This window comes from Cyclopterus lumpus, chromosome 21 (genome assembly GCF_009769545.1).
Source record: "Cyclopterus lumpus isolate fCycLum1 chromosome 21, fCycLum1.pri, whole genome shotgun sequence".
In the NCBI taxonomy this organism is placed as follows: Eukaryota; Metazoa; Chordata; class Actinopteri; order Perciformes; family Cyclopteridae; genus Cyclopterus; species Cyclopterus lumpus.
In genome coordinates, this window is record NC_046986.1 from 24,025,459 (window position 1) to 24,045,775 (window position 20,317).

At 46.2% G+C, this 20,317-nt stretch overlaps 1 protein-coding gene across 1 annotated transcript in view; it reads left to right on the top strand.

Moving 5' to 3' along the window:
* efnb2a (ephrin-B2a) overlaps positions 1 to 19,962 on the top strand; it is a 25,997-nt gene extending 6,035 nt beyond the window's left edge. The window contains exons 3-6 of the mRNA XM_034562386.1: positions 4,295 to 4,578; positions 12,585 to 12,677; positions 13,849 to 13,953; positions 16,027 to 19,962. Coding sequence (XP_034418277.1) covers positions 4,295 to 4,578; positions 12,585 to 12,677; positions 13,849 to 13,953; positions 16,027 to 16,433 — 889 coding nt within the window. The 3' untranslated portion in view covers positions 16,434 to 19,962. The remainder of the gene's footprint in view (positions 1 to 4,294; positions 4,579 to 12,584; positions 12,678 to 13,848; positions 13,954 to 16,026) is intronic.
* The last annotated feature ends 355 nt before the right edge of the window (positions 19,963 to 20,317 follow it).

Here is a 20,317-nt window from a genome sequence, read left to right on the forward strand (position 1 = left end):
TCATTATGTAGAGGAGCTTCAGTCAGCAACAATAAACACGTCAAGAAAACAAAGCACATATTTCTCTTTTAGTGATCTCTCGAGCAAAATTACTTTTTGATTCTGATGAATTTGGACACAGAATATGTGTGTTACATTTTCATATTCATGTTACTTTTTCCTGCTAGTGTCCCTCCGAATGAACAGCGGCCATTAAAAGGTTAACTGTATTTGCCACCGTCAACATCATGTCTTAACATTACGTCACCGTTGTTGTTGTTGTTGTGATTTAACAGCCTTCAAAGCGGCTCATGTCTAATCTCTGTGATAAAGGGCTGGCAGGAATATTTATGGTGGGGAAAGTCTCACTAAAGAAGGGGTTCTTAGGAGGGGGGGAAGTGTGCCTGAAAGCAAGGTGGGGGCCAAAGGCATTTACAATCATGAGATGATGATAGCCCCCCCCCCCCCCCTGTATTCATCCTCGCTATCTATTCAGTAGCTGCATCAGGCTCCTCAGCCTGTTTGTGTGACCTTGTGTACCTGGTGTTTGGTTCTAACGGCTGCCACACACACACACACACACACACACACACACACACACACACACACACACACACCCCACACATCGCAAAATGCATGCGAGGGGGCTACGGAGCACAGGAGGGAGGCGGAGAGCTGAATGAGTGTCCAACATGACGCTGTCCCCGTCTTCATCTCCTCCCTTTGTGTTAGCTCTGAAGGGCCGATCCAGACCGGCTCATGTTGGCCCTCAATCAGCCTCTTGGCAGCTTATCTTTAAACCCACATCCAAACTGTTTTACTCTTCTTTCATTACACTGTAAATCAGTTGGCTAAAAACACGAGAGTGTAATAGAGAGGATGTGTGTGTTAGTTTAGTTTCTCTTCTGCCCCTGGCCAAGGCAGATCTACATGTTTAAATGAAAAGGCAGTGAAAGAACCGGATACCGTCATTGTGACAGCATATCTCATATTCAGGCTGTAAAAACACACAGTGTGTTTGTATGTGAGAGGAACAGGGCAGAAAGGTGTGTGTGTGTGTGTGTGTGTGTGTCATGGCTGGTTAGCTTCGTGTAGGTTTAGTTGTTTGATCTCCTGCCATTCCCGTGGAGATAGCATTCATGCTAGCAGCGCAGGGGTTTCCGACACCCTGGTTGATAGTTTTGTCACCAGGGTGTTGGTGACATGACTCACCTGTTCACCAGGACGCGTACAGTGGGTGCGGGCCTGCCTGTGTGTGTGTCTGAGTGTGTGTGTGTGTCTGAGTGTGTGTGTTATCACAGTTTGACTTTCTGAGTTACATTTGAAGACCCCCAAAAATGAAAACCACGACAGATATCTGTTTGTCTTTTTGAGAGCAGATCAAGCAAATGATACCAAGTAAACACTGATGATGTATCAGGTTTGTTTGAATATCACAACCCAGATGTCCATAATCAAATGAACGGTAACCTGTGGTCATCCATGTGGTCAGCTATGCTCACAGAGACATTCCTTTAAACCGACTAAAACAACGATGTGTGTTTGTCATCCTGGTCAAAGCTGAATGTTTTGACTTATATATGTGTTGTCTCCCTTCATTTCACCGTGGGGAGCTAAACCATGCAGTATATTAATAGGTATTAGGCATACATAAAAAAAGATTCAAAGCTCAACAAGTTGTTTTTGGTGTCCAGTGCTTTAAGAGCTTGTTTTAAGCTTAATGCCTGGCCAAGCATCCAGTCAAATAAACCGATTCAGAGGTTACATACTGCATACTGAGTTCATCAGTTATATGTAGTAGACAGTTTTCAAATACAGCCTCACTCTTGTTCACATGCTGTGTGGAGGCTGTAGGTCACAAGAGCGACCAGCCTGCTGAAATGTGACCCGATACAGTCGGACATCATACTCGTTTTTGGCATTTGACATATGATGTATTGGGACATACTAAATATTTTCTGGGCATACTGATAGCATAGTAGTATGGTTATTGGAATACAGAGAGTGTTAGAGGGCCCACTCTCTCAATGCCCCCCCGCCCCACCTCATGGGCCCCAGGTCGGTCTATCTTTACACCGCTGACTGAAGCACATCTAGATTAATCCCTTAAATTAAATAAAGGCCACCGCAAGCTACACTACGCACACACACACACACACACACACACACACACACACACAGAAAGATAACATAAGCACGTGCATGCATGCTTTCACCCCTGTATAAACACACATGCCTGCTTGCAACCATGCACACACGGTTAATGCATACACCTACAGCTCCACAGTGTTTGTGCAGAAGAGAACCCCCCCCCCCCCCACATCCCCCACTCCCCCCCACATCTCCCCCTCCCCCTCTCCCTGTGTCCATCACTGGGCACACTGTACCACTGATGAGTGTGTCCCCAGGGGCCATAACAAAATATTCGCTCGGCCTAGTTAGCCGCTGCGTGAGTATGTGTGAGCATGTGCACGTAAGCGTGTGCATGTGTGTACCCGTGTGCCCAAGCACATGCCGGAAGCGAAGAAGATGATGCATGCTGTCGGAGGAGGAAGGAGAAATAATGCATGTGTTTGTGTCCGTACGTTTGAGAGAGCGAGAGCCAGTGTGTGACAGCGATAGAGGGAGAGCGAGCAGCATCTATATATGCATATGAAACTGCTATGCCTTATTTCATTTAGTGCTCTTTGTTAATTATGAATGGACTGTGCCTTGCCACCCGTCCCCTGTGTGTTGCCTCCCCTGCCGCCCTGCGGTGGCTGTCTTTGTAGTCGGGGGAAGCGAGTAAGCCGTACAGTCTGGTGCTCAGTGCTGTTGGAATGGGTCGATCTCAGGCTCTCCGCTGCTTTCTTCCAGGAAAAGAAGTCAAAGTTCACGTGCAGACGGCGGCCTGCATATACATGATGTATTTACAGTATATATACGTTTGACTTGCAGATGAAGGTTTGTGAGGGAAAGACAAAAGAACAGGAAAGGAACCAACTAGTGCTGATTAGGCGATTATTAGAAGTCCATTTTGATAACTGATTAATCATTTGGTTACAGTATCAAGCAGAAGTGTCAAACATTTCCTGGTTCAGGCTTCTTAAATGCTGCTTTTCTGTAAATTATAGGATTATAATAATAAATCTAACATGAACTGCTCTTCCAACTGACCAAATTCCTAAATAATTAATATAATGTGCATTCACAATATGGCTGCAGCTATTGATTACTTTCATTGTCAATTAATCTACAGATACATTAAATAATCAATACATTGTTTGCTTTTTAAAATGTCACAAATCCTAATAAGTCCAAGGTAATGTCGTCACATGTTTTGTTCTAACTGACCAACTTTCTGAAACCCAAAGATATTCAGTTCACTATCACATGAAACAAAAGGAGGGAGACAAGGCTTGAAAAATGAATCCAGAATTCCAGCGCTAGATCACAAAGAAAGAAAGAAACCTGCTCAGAACAACACGTACATCATGATGGACACGTGACACCTGAATGCCCCCACTGGATATTCACATCATTTCCAGTAGTCAGTATTTGCGTCACATTCCTGTCTATTTACTAGCGCCAGTATTCACAGTATGCCATTGAATGCCTCCACGGTTAACATTTCAAATTGTATCCAGGCGTGGGGCAAATTGGTTTAAGAGATAAATACAAGGTTTCACCTCCAACTCAAGCTGTGAATGGTGTGTGTGTGTGTGTGTGTGTGTGTGTGTGTGCAGTCCCAGCAATGCTGCAGGGGCTCTCAGTACTCAGAGACTAAATGGTAACATTATTTTACTTTTGGGAAGAACTTAGGGAAATTCAACTGCACTGCCAGACGAAGCCCTCCAGGCTCTCTGTCTGTCTGCGGCACGTTTCTGCTGCAGCTCCGTTGTGATATTGCCTCAACAAACTGGTCTTTTATTGTTTTGTAATTTTCTGTTTTGTATGCCAACGCTGTTCTGCCATTTCCCCGGCACCGGGGAAGCACGTCGTCTTCTCCTCATTGATCCGGTTCATTATTCTTCTCTCACTGACACAATGCTGAAGAAAAGCTGCGTTTTTGTCTTCAGATATGAGGTCACTTTGCACCACACGCACACACGTGTACACACATCGCGCATTCGATTATCCTTCATCATCGAAAATTAATGATCAATCAGTAATTACCACATCAATAATTAAGCCGACATGTCGCTTTTTGAAAGATTTGGAGAGGCTCAATGGCAAACACTCCAATCTGCGATGCATAATGAATGACTTATCATTCGTTTATTCTGCAGCTAACTAATGTCCTCCTTCTCTTGTTCCTCCCTGCATCTCCTTCTAGATTTGTGCCAGGCCAAGGCGTGGTACTGTACCCCCAGATCGGAGATAAACTGGACATTGTGTGCCCCCGCGTGGACAGCGGGATGGGCGATGCCGTGGAGTATTACAAGGTATACATGGTGCCTAGGGAGCAGCTGGAGAGCTGCACCATCACCAAGGCCGACACGCCGCTCCTCAACTGCGTCAAGCCCGACCAGGACGTCAAGTTCACCCTCAAGTTTCAGGAGTTCAGCCCCAATCTATGGGGCCTGGAGTTCTTCAGGGGGACAGACTACTACATCATCTGTAAGTACACGTCCCTACCTCCAGGGGTCATACAGTAGGCCATGCATTGTTTAAGGGGAACACAGTCTCAGTTCAGCACGGTTTAGGATCCAGCTGTTGGTGGCATGCCGTGAATTGTTGTGTGGTTGTATTTTCTCATTCTAGTCAATCACTGGTCACACCTTTTATTTGTTCAGTGTGGGGTAATGTCCTTACAAGGCTCACAATTTTGTACCATCAGTCAATTACGATTATTTCTTGCTCATTCCACCTGAATGCAAGTGAATACACCTTCCTTAAATGTTGTTGATGGACATGTTGAGATATACTGTATAGGAAATCAACTGAAGTGGTGGTTGAAGTGGATTCAATTCAATTTCAATTTCAATTTCAATTCAGTTTATTTTGTATAGCCCAATATCACAAATTACAAATTTTCCTCAGAGGGCTTTACAATCTGTACACATACGACATCCCTGACCTTTGACCTCACATCGGATCAGGAAAAACTCCCCAAAAATAACCTTTGACAGGGAAAAAAGGGAAGAAACCTTCAGGAGAGCAACAGAGGAGGATCCCTCTCCCCGGATGGACAGAAGCAATAGATGTCATGTGTACAGAATGAACAGCATTTACAAAGTTACATAAACACATTACATGAATATGACAATGTATGAATGGAACTCCAATCCATATGCCTTTATGAGATGCCTTTATCCGCCCGCGTATGGACCAACATTGAACCCTTGAAGGAACCTAGCTGTGAGACCTTTGACGCCCCTTAAACTTGGACTCTCCACAGTCACCCTTCAGTCTCGTGGCAACTCTGATTGCCTGTGATGCACTAACGCCGTCCTGGGAGGAAGTGCTGATGGGGTTTAGCGACGGACCCCTGGTTTGAAACATGGGAGGTGGACTGAACCATCTGTGTGGCGCTGATGGGGGGCGTGCCGCAGATAGGACCATCTGTGAGGCTCTGCCACAGCCATCTGTGAGCTGTCACAGTAGGGGAAGGCCATATTTCTGACTGAGTAGAAGGAAGGGGAAGAAAGGAGATTAGAGAGAGAAGGAAAGATGAGCGAGTCACATCGCATCTTATCCAGATCTATTGTGGGAGAGGAAGTTGAATTTTAGAAAAGCAAATGTGCAAGGTAACAACTAATCTACCTAATCTGTGCAAGGTAACAACTAATCTGTGCAAGGTAACAACTAATAGTAATGAACGCTATAAATCACACGTTAAACTGCCTGCAGCCGCCTCCTGTGAATTCTTCTGAGCTCCAAAGTACCCAGAAGTCCCGCAGAGAGATCTGTCAACTGTTTGAGAAAAACTGGTTGGCCCAGACATTATGCTCAATCAGCTCTACCTAAGTTAGTTTAAAGGCAAACAGGCACCAGTGGCTGCTCTGTCACTAATGTGTCATAGCTGCAGGATATTTACATGTCGGGGCAGGTCCTGCTGTGTTAGAGTCTAACAGCTGCCTGTGTGGTCTTGCAGGTGAGTTGTTGGAGCAAATATCACAGGTTAACACCGGGTCATAGGAAAAATGACAAAATAATGTATCTGGAATACCTGACTGGTGGGCGGCTCCACACATAAATACACCTGCATGAGCATGAGCATCCAAAACCCACAGGAGCCGATCAAACCATCAGATGTGTGTGTGTGTGTGTGTGTGTGTGTGTGTGTGTGTGTGCTCAAAGACTACAAAGGCTTCTGACTGAAGAGGCGCAGACGCGACCGCCCTCCCTTCGTCTCCCTCCACCCAAACGGTGCAGTTAATTATTGACGAGCTGATGCTGGTGTTTATTCACCTTGGTTCTCCTGGCGCTCTCTGCCTGCACCCCTGCAGCTGAATGTGATTACACTGGTGGGTCAGCCTCAGGAGACGGGGATGAGGACAGGTGGATGCAGAACATGGATAAGAAAGCATAGACCATCACAGGCACATGGGGTGCATGTGGTTTGGAGACAGCCAGATGCATCGTGTGAGGGCACACACACACACACACACACACACACACACACACACACACACAGGGCTGCAGCTTGAATCATCTCTGTGCACACACAGACGCCCTGTGACAACAACAGTCCTCTTCTCTCTATCTAGACATCTAGAATACCTATTTCTCTCTGTGGTTCTCCATCAGAACCCGAGCAGACAAGAATATATATATATATATATATATATATATATATATATATATATATATATGTGTTATTTCTCAGCTCCTCACATCAAACCCTTCCTCTTCATCAACCTGCCGAGTCGACATGATTGAACAGAAAGAGCAGTGAGAAAGAAAGTTCAATTCGGAACTTTAAAAAGACGAGTTGGAAAATCCAATTGTGCAGTTCTTGCAAATTTCCTTTCCACCAACATCCCCACGCCTCCGTCCTTCCCCCGACCACCGCCATTCCACCTCCCTTCACAGCTAACCAAAATGCTAATGTGTAGCCTAAAGAGGGGAGAGAGGGAGCCGTTTCTCCATTGGAGTGTGTCACACTTTGCTGTTAATTGCCTCTTCTTGGCTAGCTCGGACCCCACCCCTGCAGCCTCAACAGCCCACTGCGGTTGCATCGCAGCGCTATGTTGTGTACTCTTTCTCTTTGGTTGAATCGGACGCTTGGATGCATGTGTAAACACCAGGAGTGAAGCACAAACAAACACACACACGCACACAAAAGAGACAGAATGAGAGTGTGCAGAGGTGTACGTAGGTGGAATCAGACTCATGGTTGTTTTCACCTTGCAGTGTTGGAGTGAGCCAATGTATCTTTGCCTGTGGGTGTAACTGCTGTGTCCATGTGTTGGGTGAATGAGCTCTGGGAATTGATACATATATACTTATGGTTTGACTTGCCCTGCCTAGACCTACATGGAAACATCTCCATCTTATTTATGCCTGTGTGTGTGTGTGTGTGTGTGTGTGTGTGTGTGTGTGTGTGTGTGTGTGCCTGGCCCCCGCCTCTACCCCAGCATATCCAAGATCCATCGGAGTGAGTCAGAAAGTTCACCGCGAGAATTTCATTAGTCTTTTGGAGTGAGCACTCGATATGTAATTAATTAACCAACGTTTAATCCTACATTTCTTCTCACAATGGCCAAGGCCCCTACATCAATGCTACGGAGTTTCGAGCGATTGGATTAGTGCGGCCTTGCGTATTGTGTGAGTAAGGCTAGACCTAGATTAGATGGGTATGCTGGACCCCCCCAGCCCCCCTCCCAAACTTGAAAACCACCCATTCAAGAGACTGTGACATCAGGCCTCAGCATTGACTGTCTCATCCGGTACTATCCTGCAGCGGAGACAGGCGGCCAATGAGAAAAAGGATGCGCGCATCACACGGTCCGCTGGTCTGCGTGTGACTGTCAGTGTGCGAGCTGTGTGTCTGCTTGCCTGGTAGAAAGGGCCGCTGTGTTTCCGCAGATGTCTGTCAAAAGTGGGCGCGTTTGTGTATTTTGTGCGAGCACATGTCTATGTGTGTGTGTACTTCTGTGTGCAGCATACAATGCTGAGAGCAGACGAGTTTGACGTGATCGTTCTCGGCAGCATGGCCTGCAGCCGGGTACGTAGCGAGCTGGATGATTACATGAGCTAAAGAGGCAGAGAGAGAGAGAGAGAGAGGGGGAAAAGGGGTAGAACAAGAGGGATGATGAGCTAAAGAGGGCAGAAGAAGGACAAGGCTGCATCTACAGTCAGAGCAGGCACGCACAGGGAGATTTCATCAAGACTTTAATCAGCCGTTGCTGCTCGTCACCTCGGGTTGTGGTCTGAGTGAGCGCTGAGGAGGAACATTCTTCTCATTCCATTTAAATGCACTTTGTCTGATTTAAACTATCGGTTCTTTACATCCAGGTTCTTTGTATCAGATTGGTGGTGACGTTATTATTATCACATTAGGATGAGATACAGTTTATTCAGCAACAGGCAGTGATACGTTGTGTCTGTGTGGATTTCTTTCCACAACACTCATTCAAACTGTGCTTTTTTTGTTCTCCCCAAATTGCAGTTTATCGCTGCTTAGTAATTGCAAAGGTAACTTAAACTTAAGTGGATCTGAATAATGGATTTTAAATGCTTGTGTTTTGAGAGAGGGTAGTATTGATTATCACACAGCTTTGAGTAGATTTGGGGTGAGCCAGCTCGGCCCTGGCCTTGTTTCTGAGGGTCACCAGGGTCCCTAAACACGGAGGCGCCGCCTGTCCCGGGTGATTAGGGCACATGGTGATGACGGGTATTAACCAGCTCGTAACCCCAGCTCTGTGATGAGGGCTCCGTGCTCCACAGCAATTTATGCCTTGCGTTCATAGCTGCCTTTGTCTCTCTTCTTCTCTTTCTGGGACACATCCTCACTGTGTCCATCCCTCCATCCTCTCATTCTCTTGCTGTGTGCAATGCTCCCTCTCTCTCTCTCTCTCTCTCTCTCTCTCTCTCTCTCTGAGATGCCTCTTCAGGCTCCTGTTGCCCTTGCTCCGTTTCATTATACGTGGCCAGGCATTGTCTATCTTGCAGCAGGGCATTGTGTATTAATTATACCCACAGAATCTGACAACGCCGCGAGGCCGCTTTCAAAGTGTTGTTTTTCAAGCTTTACAAGGACTACAGACATTCCCCATTTGAACACAGATATGTGCATGCTATGTGTCAAATGAAACTGAAACATATCATAACAGCTAATCAAAATGATTAAACACCATATGCCACTCTGAAACAAGCTCTAAATGCCAGCACAGTTATCTTTTGGAGTTATTTCTTGATATTTGACAGTTACATTTAGATAAATGAAATCTCTTTCAGTCTTTGACTCTATCGCAGTCTCGTTGAGCACGAGGGGAAAATTAAGTTAAGGAGGAGGGTGAGGATGTGTAGGGGCGGGTGACCTGCGGTATGTTTACAACGCAGGGGCTGGAGAGTGTATTGTATGCTCTAACACACACACACACACACACACACACACACACAGACGCTCAGAGGGAGGACACTTCTTTCACACAGTTCTACCGTTGATTTGAGACTTCATGTGACCCGTGTGTGGTTGAAGGCGTGTGTGTGTGTGTGTGTGTGTGTGTGTGTGTGTGAGTGAGTGAGTCAGACCCACTCAAGCTATCCCTTTGGTCTCAAGCGGTAGCCTACTTTGCCACAGCCGGTGAGGGATTTTTCCTGATGACCTTTTCCCCCTGTTGCAGAGCCTGTATCTTGCTGTCAATGTGTGTGTGTGTGTGTGTGTGTGTGCGTGTGCGGGACCAGTCTGACTCAGCCCAAGAACACCATCTTAACCACATCGCGAGTGAGGAAATAGACTCTGTAATTCACAGTCACGATGGAGTGAAGAGTGAAGGGCAACCCAATGCAGCCTTTCCTTTGTCCTCTCCTTGTTTCTCTCGGGCTCCCTGCAGAAGGTCACACACAAGCCCAAGTAGTGGCTTAATCTCTCTCACTATTTCTTCTCCTTCTTCCTTCTTTTACTCCCCCTCCCATGTGTCTGGATGCTGTAATGCCAGCTAGTTGGTGACTAAATCCATTTGCGAGGGTCCTGCATGAACCCCAGTGTTCCCTCAGCCTCAGGCTTACGGCTTAGCTGGTTAACTCTAGCCAGCTAGTCTGTCAGCCCGTCCAGCCTGGCCTCGTCTGCCTGGGCTGAGGAGGGCCCAGTGGTTCAGGCAGCCTCAGCCCATTCAACAATCACCTTCTGTTTAAATCCAAGTCAGGCACTGCAGCCTTGGCATAGTGAGTGTGTGTTTTACTCAGCATTTAAAGGGGAAGAAGAATTACAAGTTTCAAATGACTTTTTATTGTCATGGAAACGTTAACAGATTACAAAAAAAGAGACAAATCTGTTTTTGGAGGCTTGAAGTAGATTCTGTTTAGTTTTTTTTGTTTAGCTTCAGTCTAAATGGATGTTGATGTGTTAATAGGGCAAAGGGAAAGAAGAAGGGAGGACAAATAGACAGTGATACAAGCAGCGACATGTGTGGCAGATCTAAATGCACCTTCTGTGCAGTCCACCAGCCTTCAGACCCCGTGAACTCTGACCTTTCAGGCACCAGTGCTTCTGACCATAAATCCACCTCGACATCCCACGTAGCTCACGCCTCAAACGCACCACCATCGTGACTATCACGACAAAGTAAACACTGTAAAGATGGTTAATGACATCCAGCAGGATTGTTTAAATCAATGTGTGTTGTGCTAACAGGTTTATGAAATGAACGCATGCACGCACACACACGCACACACACACACACACACACACACACACACACACACGAGCACAAGCCTTTAAGGAGCTTTGTCTGTAATGTGCTTTTAGGTCTCCACTGGAAAAGCCATCGGTCAGCTGGCGAAGGAGACAGGGGGAGAGAGGAGGCGAGATGGAGGGTGGGAGTGAGGGGGGAGGGAGTTCTTGTTAACATGCTCTTTGTGTCCGCTCCCATCACCATTTCATTGAAGCAAGGGGATTTTGGGAGGGTGGAAAAGGAAGAGAAAAAAGACAGAGAAAGAGAAAGCTGCAAACTATGCAAAGCTTCATTTTTCAAAGATGTTTCAATTGAGACCTCAGCACCTGCCTTTCTCTTTCCCTGCAGTTGATGGAAAGGCTTTGAGTGCAGCAGGAATGGGAACATGTTGAGGGGGGGGGGTGGCCGAGTGTGTTCCCGGGGTAATGGGGTTTAGGGAAGAGGGTAGCGGCAGCAAGGTGGCTGCCCTGGAGAGAAGGAAGCTGGGGATGATGGGGTGTTGTTCAAGGGAGGAGAAAGAAGGAGGAGAGGCAGGAGAGGAAGCAGAGGGGAGGGGAGGGGATGGGATGGGGATCAGTGTGGTGGGGGTGGTCGGAGTGAATGCGGGCCACTGCATGCTGGCGGGAAGCCAAGCTGCTCAGCCCTGGCAGCTCGTTAGCCTCTGTGTTACTGACCTGATAGACCACAAGCTCTACTACCCTCACCGCCCTCCCTCTCTCCCTTCTTGCCTGTTCCCTGTCCCTCTCATGAGCCTCGCCAGCTGCAGTACTGTCCAGCCGCCTCAAGGGGCAGTGCAGATAAAAGCCCATGAGCAGAGAGGCAGAGTAGCAGCTAATGGGCTTGAAAGCATGCAGTCGATTGAGCTTTGGATGGGCAGCCTTTTTGTGTTGTCTACGTGTGGCCCACATCTGCACACGTTTCACACAAGCACAGATTCCACTTCCCTATTTTCGTCTTCAGCTTCTGCTTACAGGGCCCATTTTGTTCCTCCCGTCACATGTGGGACGTCTTGCTCCGCCCCTCCAGATTCCTCTCCCAACATCTGCTCTTGTCCCTTAAAACAGTGTTTAGCGCTGCACTTCTGTGTTCTCCTGTGTGCAAATGCTTTTTTTCAGATCCTTTAAGCTCTTTTCATCTAAGGGCCATTGAGGTATTTATCACCTCCCTCCTCTTCATTTCACTGCCTCTTCTGTAAAAGTGCCCTACTTTTTAAAACAGTTTCTCCCGTTTACATCCCTGAATATTTGTGCTCATGTTGTCAGCAGGCCTCTCCCTCTTCTTAAGCCTGGCAGCAAGTTTGTTTTTTTTAGATCTGTGCTTTTGAGCTTTTTTTAAATACAAAAATTGTGTTCTTTAATAACTGGGTACCTCTCTCTGGAGTGTCGTTAGTGCTAATGCACAATTTCCCGCGGCTTGCTAAGATGGCCGCTGTCGTAGCAGTCATTGTTGTGTCTCTCTCTCAGTCTCTCCTCTCTCCTCACCTCCCTTAACTGCCTCCTTCATGAGGCCCACCAGCACAGTTAGAAGTATTACAGTCACAATTACTCAAGTTAATTGACTTTGGGGATGTGAAATATCCCGCTAGAGCGGAGCGTTTGAGGTGATGAACAGGTGAATCGTGATTTTATTAAAGGGGATATGACTCAGAGCTTTCCTGGCTGTTTTTCTGAGATAGGCTTAAGGCATATATGGCAACACAATTTCCCCAACAGATCTTTTTTTGTAGCAGGTGCTCGCAGCAACAGCTAATTCTAACCTTGTCTCTCTTTCTACCCGCTGTAGCTACATCTAATGGCACCATGGAGGGCATCGACAACCAGGAGGGGGGAGTGTGCAAGACCAGGTCCATGAAGATAATCATGAAAGTGGGACAAAGTGAGTATTGTATTATTGAATTATGGTGGAGAGTGCCTGCGGGCGTGAGCAGGCAGCCACAATGCAGCACTAGTACAATTGTGAAAAATTGTGTAAGACTCAGAAAATGCCCTAATAAGGTCATAGGAGGCGGTGCAGCATACTGCTCCATCGTCTCCATGACACCTGGGGCTGCGAGGGGGCAGGAGATGTAATCTAGTGGAAACACACTCACACACTATTGCGCATGCATGCATGCACATGTGCACTAGAAGCATCTGCTGTTTTACACCCTTTCAACAAGAAGGATTTCTACACATGCAAATCTAGTTTAGAGGCACACAAACACATCATCCTCCTGTGTGTGACACCCAAGCACACACACAGTCCCGGAGAGGGCATTCGACACACTACATGTGAAGCACACATGCACAGTAGACCCCACGCAGGCACACCAGACAGACCGGACACTATTCTTAATCACAGCGATAATTATTCATAAATCAGTTGCCCGGCTGCAACCCAGAGAAGCCATTTCCTGGGGTCGGCCCTCTCGTCAACACCGGCTCCAGCGCTGCTGAGAAGCGCTGAAGGTCAGGGAATTAATCCAAGCTGCTGCACTCAGAGGAAGTTAGAAGAGAGAACAGGTGACGCTTAATAGCAGTGAAAATAAACTCCAGTGTTAAGCGTTGTTCACAAATCTGTGGCTTTTATTAGTGTGGGTTTGGTACGGTCGAGCGTGACGCAGCACGGTCACTCGTACTAGTGCTTCTGACAGCAGATGCTCAGAGAATTACGCCTCCATTTAACGTGACTGTGCGCAGCTTTAGAACCACAACGCGATTACAGAGAGACATTTTCACAGCATTTGGAACCAAATGAACCCGTTGCAGAACCAGAAAACAACTATTAGCTACTCTTTATGGTTGATTACAGTCATTTCTGGGTCATGATGAGCCGTTTGCACAAAAACACCTTGCCTGATGTCAATCGAGGTGAAGATAATTTGGCTGCTGGTTGTACTGTTGTACATTTAGAGGTTCAAGAACTATTCAAATTCCCTCTTTGTGTTTTCCTGGAAGACACCCACCTGATTGACACGAGGAGCAATCTGAACCAGTGTCTTTTCATGAGCATCAACACAAAATATTTCCCCCTTTAATTTCCATGCATCTTCTCCCCATATTTTCAGATCCCTCTGACCCTATTTCACCCAAAGACAACCCCACCAGAGTACCCAACAAGGACTCAGATGGCAAGGAGACCTACAACCCCAACGATGTGCTGGAGAAACCAGGTGAGATCACCTACTTGCAGCTTCAATCCCAGCCTGCAGCTCAGAGCAGACAACGCTAAGAAGGCGTGTGTGTGTGTGTGTGAGAGAGAGAGAGAGAGATAGAGAGTGTGTATGTGTGTGTGTGAGAGAGAGAGAGAGAGAGAGAGAGTGTGTGTATGTGTGTGTGTGTGAGAGAGCGAGAGAGAGAGAGAGTGTGTATGTGTGTGTGTGTGTGTGAGAGAGAGAGAGAGAGAGAGAGAGAGAGAGAGAGAGAGAGAGTGTATGTGTGTGTGTGTGTGAGAGAGAGAGAGAGAGAGAGTGTGTATGTGTGTGTGTGTGTGTGAGAGAGAGAGAGAGAGAGAGAGAGAGAGAGAGAGAGTGTGTATGTGTGTGTGTGTGTGTGTGTGAGAGAGAGAGAGAGAGAGAGAGAGTGTGTGTGTGTGTGTGTGTGTGCGCGTTTGCAAGAGTCACTGAGGTGTGCGTGTGAAAGTGAAGGAACGAAACATCAGCTATTCATCAGCCAGTAATTGAATGTTGCCCATAAAACTGATAGGCATCTCCGGCCTCTCAAGGACTTATAAGGTATATCTCCACGCTGGCCACATTCCAGCCTCAACCCGCCGCTTAAGTGACATTTTCAGGAAAATGATCTGATCACTGTCTGCCATCTTTTTAACGACCTGCTCTTAGTACAGACGCACACTTGTTTCTGCACCGAATCACAACGGTGTCTACGTGTAGACCTCTCTTATCTCTGCTATTATATTGCAGTTAAAAATCTGCCAAGAACATCATGCCGGCAATTTCCGCAGTGAGCTGTGCTCAGAAAAAAAGAAACAGGACGGGCCCAAGAACAAAAACAAGCCGACCTATATTATCCTTCCCTCTCGTGTCCCGGCTCATTGAGGGCGCGGCCTCACCTGACTCTTTGTGTTTTCAATCACTGTGCCTTAACGTTGAGCATGCAGATTGGCCATGCTGTTAAATCCATGCTGGCACCTTTTATCTTCCCGTCTCCTGCTTTTTGTACGCCTCAGCCATCCATCCCGGCATCAATCAGGAGCACATGGGCGTCAGAGTGCTATGGGCCGAGGGTCTGAGGCAGCAGAATAATACAACAATGTAAAACAACGTTTCCTTGCTTGGGGCTGCCTGCCATTCTGTATCCACTCCCCCTACGGACAGGTTGAGGTCCTCAGGAGAACAGCAGCAGACAGGGAGACACAGGAAACACACTCCTGTCTGGGGGAGAACAGAACACACCCACCCTTAAGGTGTTGGATGCTAATCGGAATGCACATACAGGCATTCAGAGCCCAGCTTGGGTTTCATAATTGATGCCTCACAATTACATCAAATCCTTCTCTCATATTTGCTTCCCTCTGGGGCTGTTAGTTAGAAATCAAAGTGACTTTTTATGGCTTTCAAAATGCAATTAATTTAAGTGCCATTTGCCTGTATCTACCCGAGGCATTGTATCTCCCATCAGGCTGTGCTTGTGCAAGATTCAAGGCTGATTTTGAATAGCCACCAATCGAATGTGACCTTTATTCAAAAGCCCTCTATAGGCCGGCTTCACTCTCAGCTGCTGTGCTGCTGGCCTGTTCCAGACACCTTCACTGTGACATGATGAAAAGATTGTGAAGAATGAAAAGGAAAGGCAGGAAAAGACCAAAACACTGCTTCCTTTCCTTTCCTTTAAAGGTGTCAGTAAGATTCTGAACTGAAGTGTTTTTGGAATCCGCCAAGAGCATCTGAGAACTTGTTTCACTACACCTTACTGGTCACAGCATTGGGCACCAGAATCACATTTTTGTGACTTTCCAAAGCCCCAAATCATGCCCTCCAGAGGTTCTCTCTCTTGACACTTTTACTTTGTGAGCACAGCCTTGGCCCTGGTGTGTATGTTGTTATCCCCATGTGGATGCTTAGCGCTCCTCTCCCTGTAATGCCTTCAGACGGGGTAACACACGGGGTACACACGGGGTACACACGCTGTAAGTGACATGTTTTGAACAATATGATGATAGTTTGACTACAAACACACGGCTCATTTAGTCATTTTACTCACGTTTGCCTCCCTTTGTCTCTCAGGTGTAGCACCCAGAGAAAGCAACGACAACGACAACAGTGGAAAGTCCTCCAGCATCATCGGCTCCGAGGTGGCCATCTTCGTTGGCATCGCTTCAGGCAGCGTCATCTTCATCATCATCATCATCATGCTGGTCCTGCTGCTGCTCAAGTACCGGCGGCGGCACCGCAAGCACTCGCCGCAGCACGCAGCCACGCTGTCTCTGAGCACACTGGCCACGCCCAAACGGGGCGGAGGAGGCGGGAACAATAATGGCTCCGAGCCCAGCGACATCATCATCCCGCTCAGGACTGCTGACAGCGTCTTCTGCCCGCACTACGAGAAAGTCAGCGGCGACTACGGCCACCCGGTCTACATTGTTCAGGAGATGCCACCTCAGAGCCCGGCCAACATCTATTACAAGGTCTGAGGGGGAACTTTTAAAAGCAAGAGGCCAACTGGAACAATCCCGGGCAGAGCGGGTTTTTAGTTTCGGCTGGCGCCAATGTCACGCCCGCAATCACTCTCGCTCTTTCTCTCTTTGTCGACTCCTCCTCCTCGTCCCTGATGTTTTGTCACTACTTTTTTTTTTCTTTATCAAAGCTTTGCTGATACCTTGTCCCTCTGGTTTGGTCCCAGTAGATGGGTGGAGGGCCGGAGAGAAGGCTACCGTTGCTGCTCTCTGGTGCTCTCTGGAAATAGACAGGACCATCTCTTCTTTCCCCGATGCCGCTCCCCGTTTTGTTTTTGAGGGAACTGAGTGTTGTGGGGGTCAGAGAGTTAGACGGATGCACAGCGTGCTTGTTTTTCTTTATCTAGGATGGGACGGATGGAGGGATGTATGAACGTGAAGGTTTGCTGGCATGAGAGGAGGGGAAGGAATGTGTGGCTTCACCATAAGAGAGACTACTGCTTGGAAAAAGAGAGGGAAAGAGACAAAAAAACGAGGGAGGAGGAGATGTAACGGAGAATATGGGCTGACCATGAACTCACAAAATGGCTGCCCTCCCTTGATGCTCACTAGCCAGAGAGACTCTGTGGATTCACCAGTCAGACGAGGAGGACGGAGAGAGATCTCACACCGCTCCTCTCTGGGACGTTCCTGACGGACTCACGGAGATCACCATTCACCCTGCCACCCATGCTCACCAACACATAGACACACATTCACCCACACGCACAGACACACTGCCTCACCAGTCAATATGAACTGTTTGGGTTTAAGTGTGGATTGCACCATTCCTCCCAGATATGTTTTCAGCAAATCACTTCTTAAGGAGGAAGAATAGTTTTTTTTTGTACTGTCAACCTTGTTTCTGCCCGTATCTGGTTTTCATATCCTGGTGTAGTTCAGATGCAGATAGAGGTTTTCTTTTCCTTCAGTGACATGATAAGTTGTATGTGACGTTCAAACAGTGGCTAGGAGTAGCGAGAGCGTGAGCAAGGATTTGTGCCCTCTGGCCAACGAATAGGGCGCGTGTCTGGTCTGCCCAAGGGGCTCCTGGGAAGAGTGGAGGACTTTCATTTACATAGAGCAGCACTTTTAACCCCTTATTGGTGCCTCCACTCTCCGCAGCAGTCAGAGAGACACACAGTGATAGCTAGAGATGGGAGAGCAGCTGCATCCCTTCAGATTTTGTAGTGAGGGCTCGCCTCAACTTCTCCACACCTGGGCTTTTCACACGGGAAGGTGTTCGGGGCAATAAGAAATCCAATTCGCCTTACTGCCATTTTTCGCATCAGGTGAAGAAGAGGCCCGAGATCTAGTTGAGGTTAGTGTAGCTGGCTGAGACAGCTCTAGGTACTGTAATGTTTACCCCCGGGGGTCCAATGATGATTAAGGGGGCCCTCTGGGCCCAGAATCAGCGTGGCCGGTGCTCTCCTATTCTTGTTGAAAAAAAGCACAGGGACATCTTCTTACATTGTCACTGTTTCTTAATCCCCATTAGCATTTCCATATTATGAGTATTTGATTTACTTCTCTCTTTTTTTTTTTACATAATAGATGTACATTAAAATAAAAAGGACATTACAAAGATGAAAAATGAAATAAAAAGTGGAATTTATTTATGATAAACACATAGAGCACAGGTGTTGTCAGGCCGTATGGAGAGGAAGAAGTAATGTTAATATATTATGGTAGAAGTGCACATTATGCAATTTAGGTTTTTGATTATTTCATATCTCCCATATGTCATGAGCTCTCGTCCACAGACACAGGGCCTGGGAAAGAAGACCAGGGGAGGGCAGCCTGGGCCCCGGCCCCGAGGGGGATTTAACTGTCCCAAAATAACTCACATTGGTGTACACAAAGGCAGAGTAGCTGTGTCTCCCACACTCACTCAGTGTAGCATCTCCCAAAGGATAATTCTCATGAACACCCAGTGCCCCCGACTCTCCTCATACACACCTTTCATGTTTTCTTGTGCATGTGTGTACGTGTGTGTGTGTGTGTTTGTGTGTGTGCGCGCGTGTTGAGCAAGTCCATATTTCAGTGACTTCAAATCCATTAATATCTTTGGCTTAGGATCATAATCATGACTTAAGCTGTTCCTAGAGCATGCATCAGCCCATCATCATAATTTGTTCATGAAGAACATCAAAATTTCACCGAAAAGCCAAGCCTTGTATGATCTGAGGTTTGTGCCTCTAAGAGGCTACAAAATCTGCAAATATGCAATTCTTATTTATTTTTTTAATCGATTCTGAGAGAAAAAAAACACCTATGGAAAGTGTTCTTAACCACTGAAAGATGTAACAACAAACAAATGACACAAAACTAGCAAAGTACGTCACACAAGCCTGCTGTTAGTTTTTCTTTCCTGCATTATTTGTATTATTTTAACCTTTTCTGTTTTAACTATGTGCCGTAGTTCAAAGGTAAACTGTGAAAAATGAAACCATTAAAAAGCATATAGATCACACCTGAACAGGTATTTAAGAAAAGATTAAAAGAAGACACACACACATACAACAAAGAAATGGCTGTTTAGTTGCTCTGTCTGCGGCAGAATATGACAATCTTATTAGTTTATTTGAATCTGACGTCCTTTTCTTAGCTGCCACTCGACTAACACTCTCCCAACATTGACCAGGTCTGATTCGACCTATTGTGAAATGTTGTAGCAATGCTGTGAGAGTCTTAGCCAAAGGCTAGGAGAAGCACCTCAGGCTACTGTAAAATGCCTTGCTCGTATGGTCAGCCCTTGGTCACTTGACTCAGTAATTTTGCACCGTACTTCTGTAGGTAAGAAACTGTAAATACATTAATGTTTGTATTGTATATGGATCCTGGGTTGTTACAATAGCCTTATTCACCTTTTTAGGAAAGTAAATGGAGAAAAAAGTACAGAAAAATGGAATACACTTCAGTAAAACAGAGCATACTACTTTTTTGGTAAATAGCTTATGTAAATATTGACCAGAACCCAATAAAAACATTTTTTTATAAACTCTTAAAGTAAGATGTTTTGTATAAAATTTGAATTTTTTGCTATGTATTTTAGCTAGTGCTCGATGGAAAGCCCGTGTCCTCCCCACTCCCTCCCCTTTTGCACTGTTTCCATGGTAATTTGGTTTTTAAAAAAATGAGAGAAAAGTTGCCAAACCGACTGCTGCATATTTGTGCCATAAGTGTGTACCATAAATATTTATTGAATTAGTTTCCTTTTCTTTCTTTTTTGTTCCGTTTATGATTTAACTTCAGTCCAGTTTGTTAGTAACACAGTATTATATTTGCATTATTTGTTGGTCTCCCCTGGTTTCCTTTAGTCACGTCATGGTTACCGGGTGGCTGTAGCCCCGTTCTCCCTTTCCTTGTGGGAGATGGCCAAGTTGTGAAAAAATGGTTTTAACATTCAACAATTTAAAACAAGTTCAACATGAGGATAAATGACACACATTCCACCAGTCTGTTACAAACTGAAAATGTTTTTCAATAAAATGTTTTTCCTATGGACTGCCTGTGTTGCTTTGTTGCTTTCATACTGCATGAATAAATAATGTCCATTTTTTATTGTTTCCCATAACTTGACAGTAAAAGAGTTGAAATATCAGTTTCATTTAATTATTTATCTCAGTCTAGAATATCACTCCAAAGAACACACTTCATGCTTCAGTCTCCATGTTGCCATTTACATTTTCTATTTTATCCAAGCAAATATAGCACATGGTCAAACGTATAGAAACACACATATTATTTCATGTAAAAGCTGTGACATCTGCTGCTATGAGAGTCTCTTCTGGTTTCAGTCTTCATGTTGGGTGATCAGGTCTGACTCATCCGAAAGGTGTTGGATAGGCTCTATTGGAGCT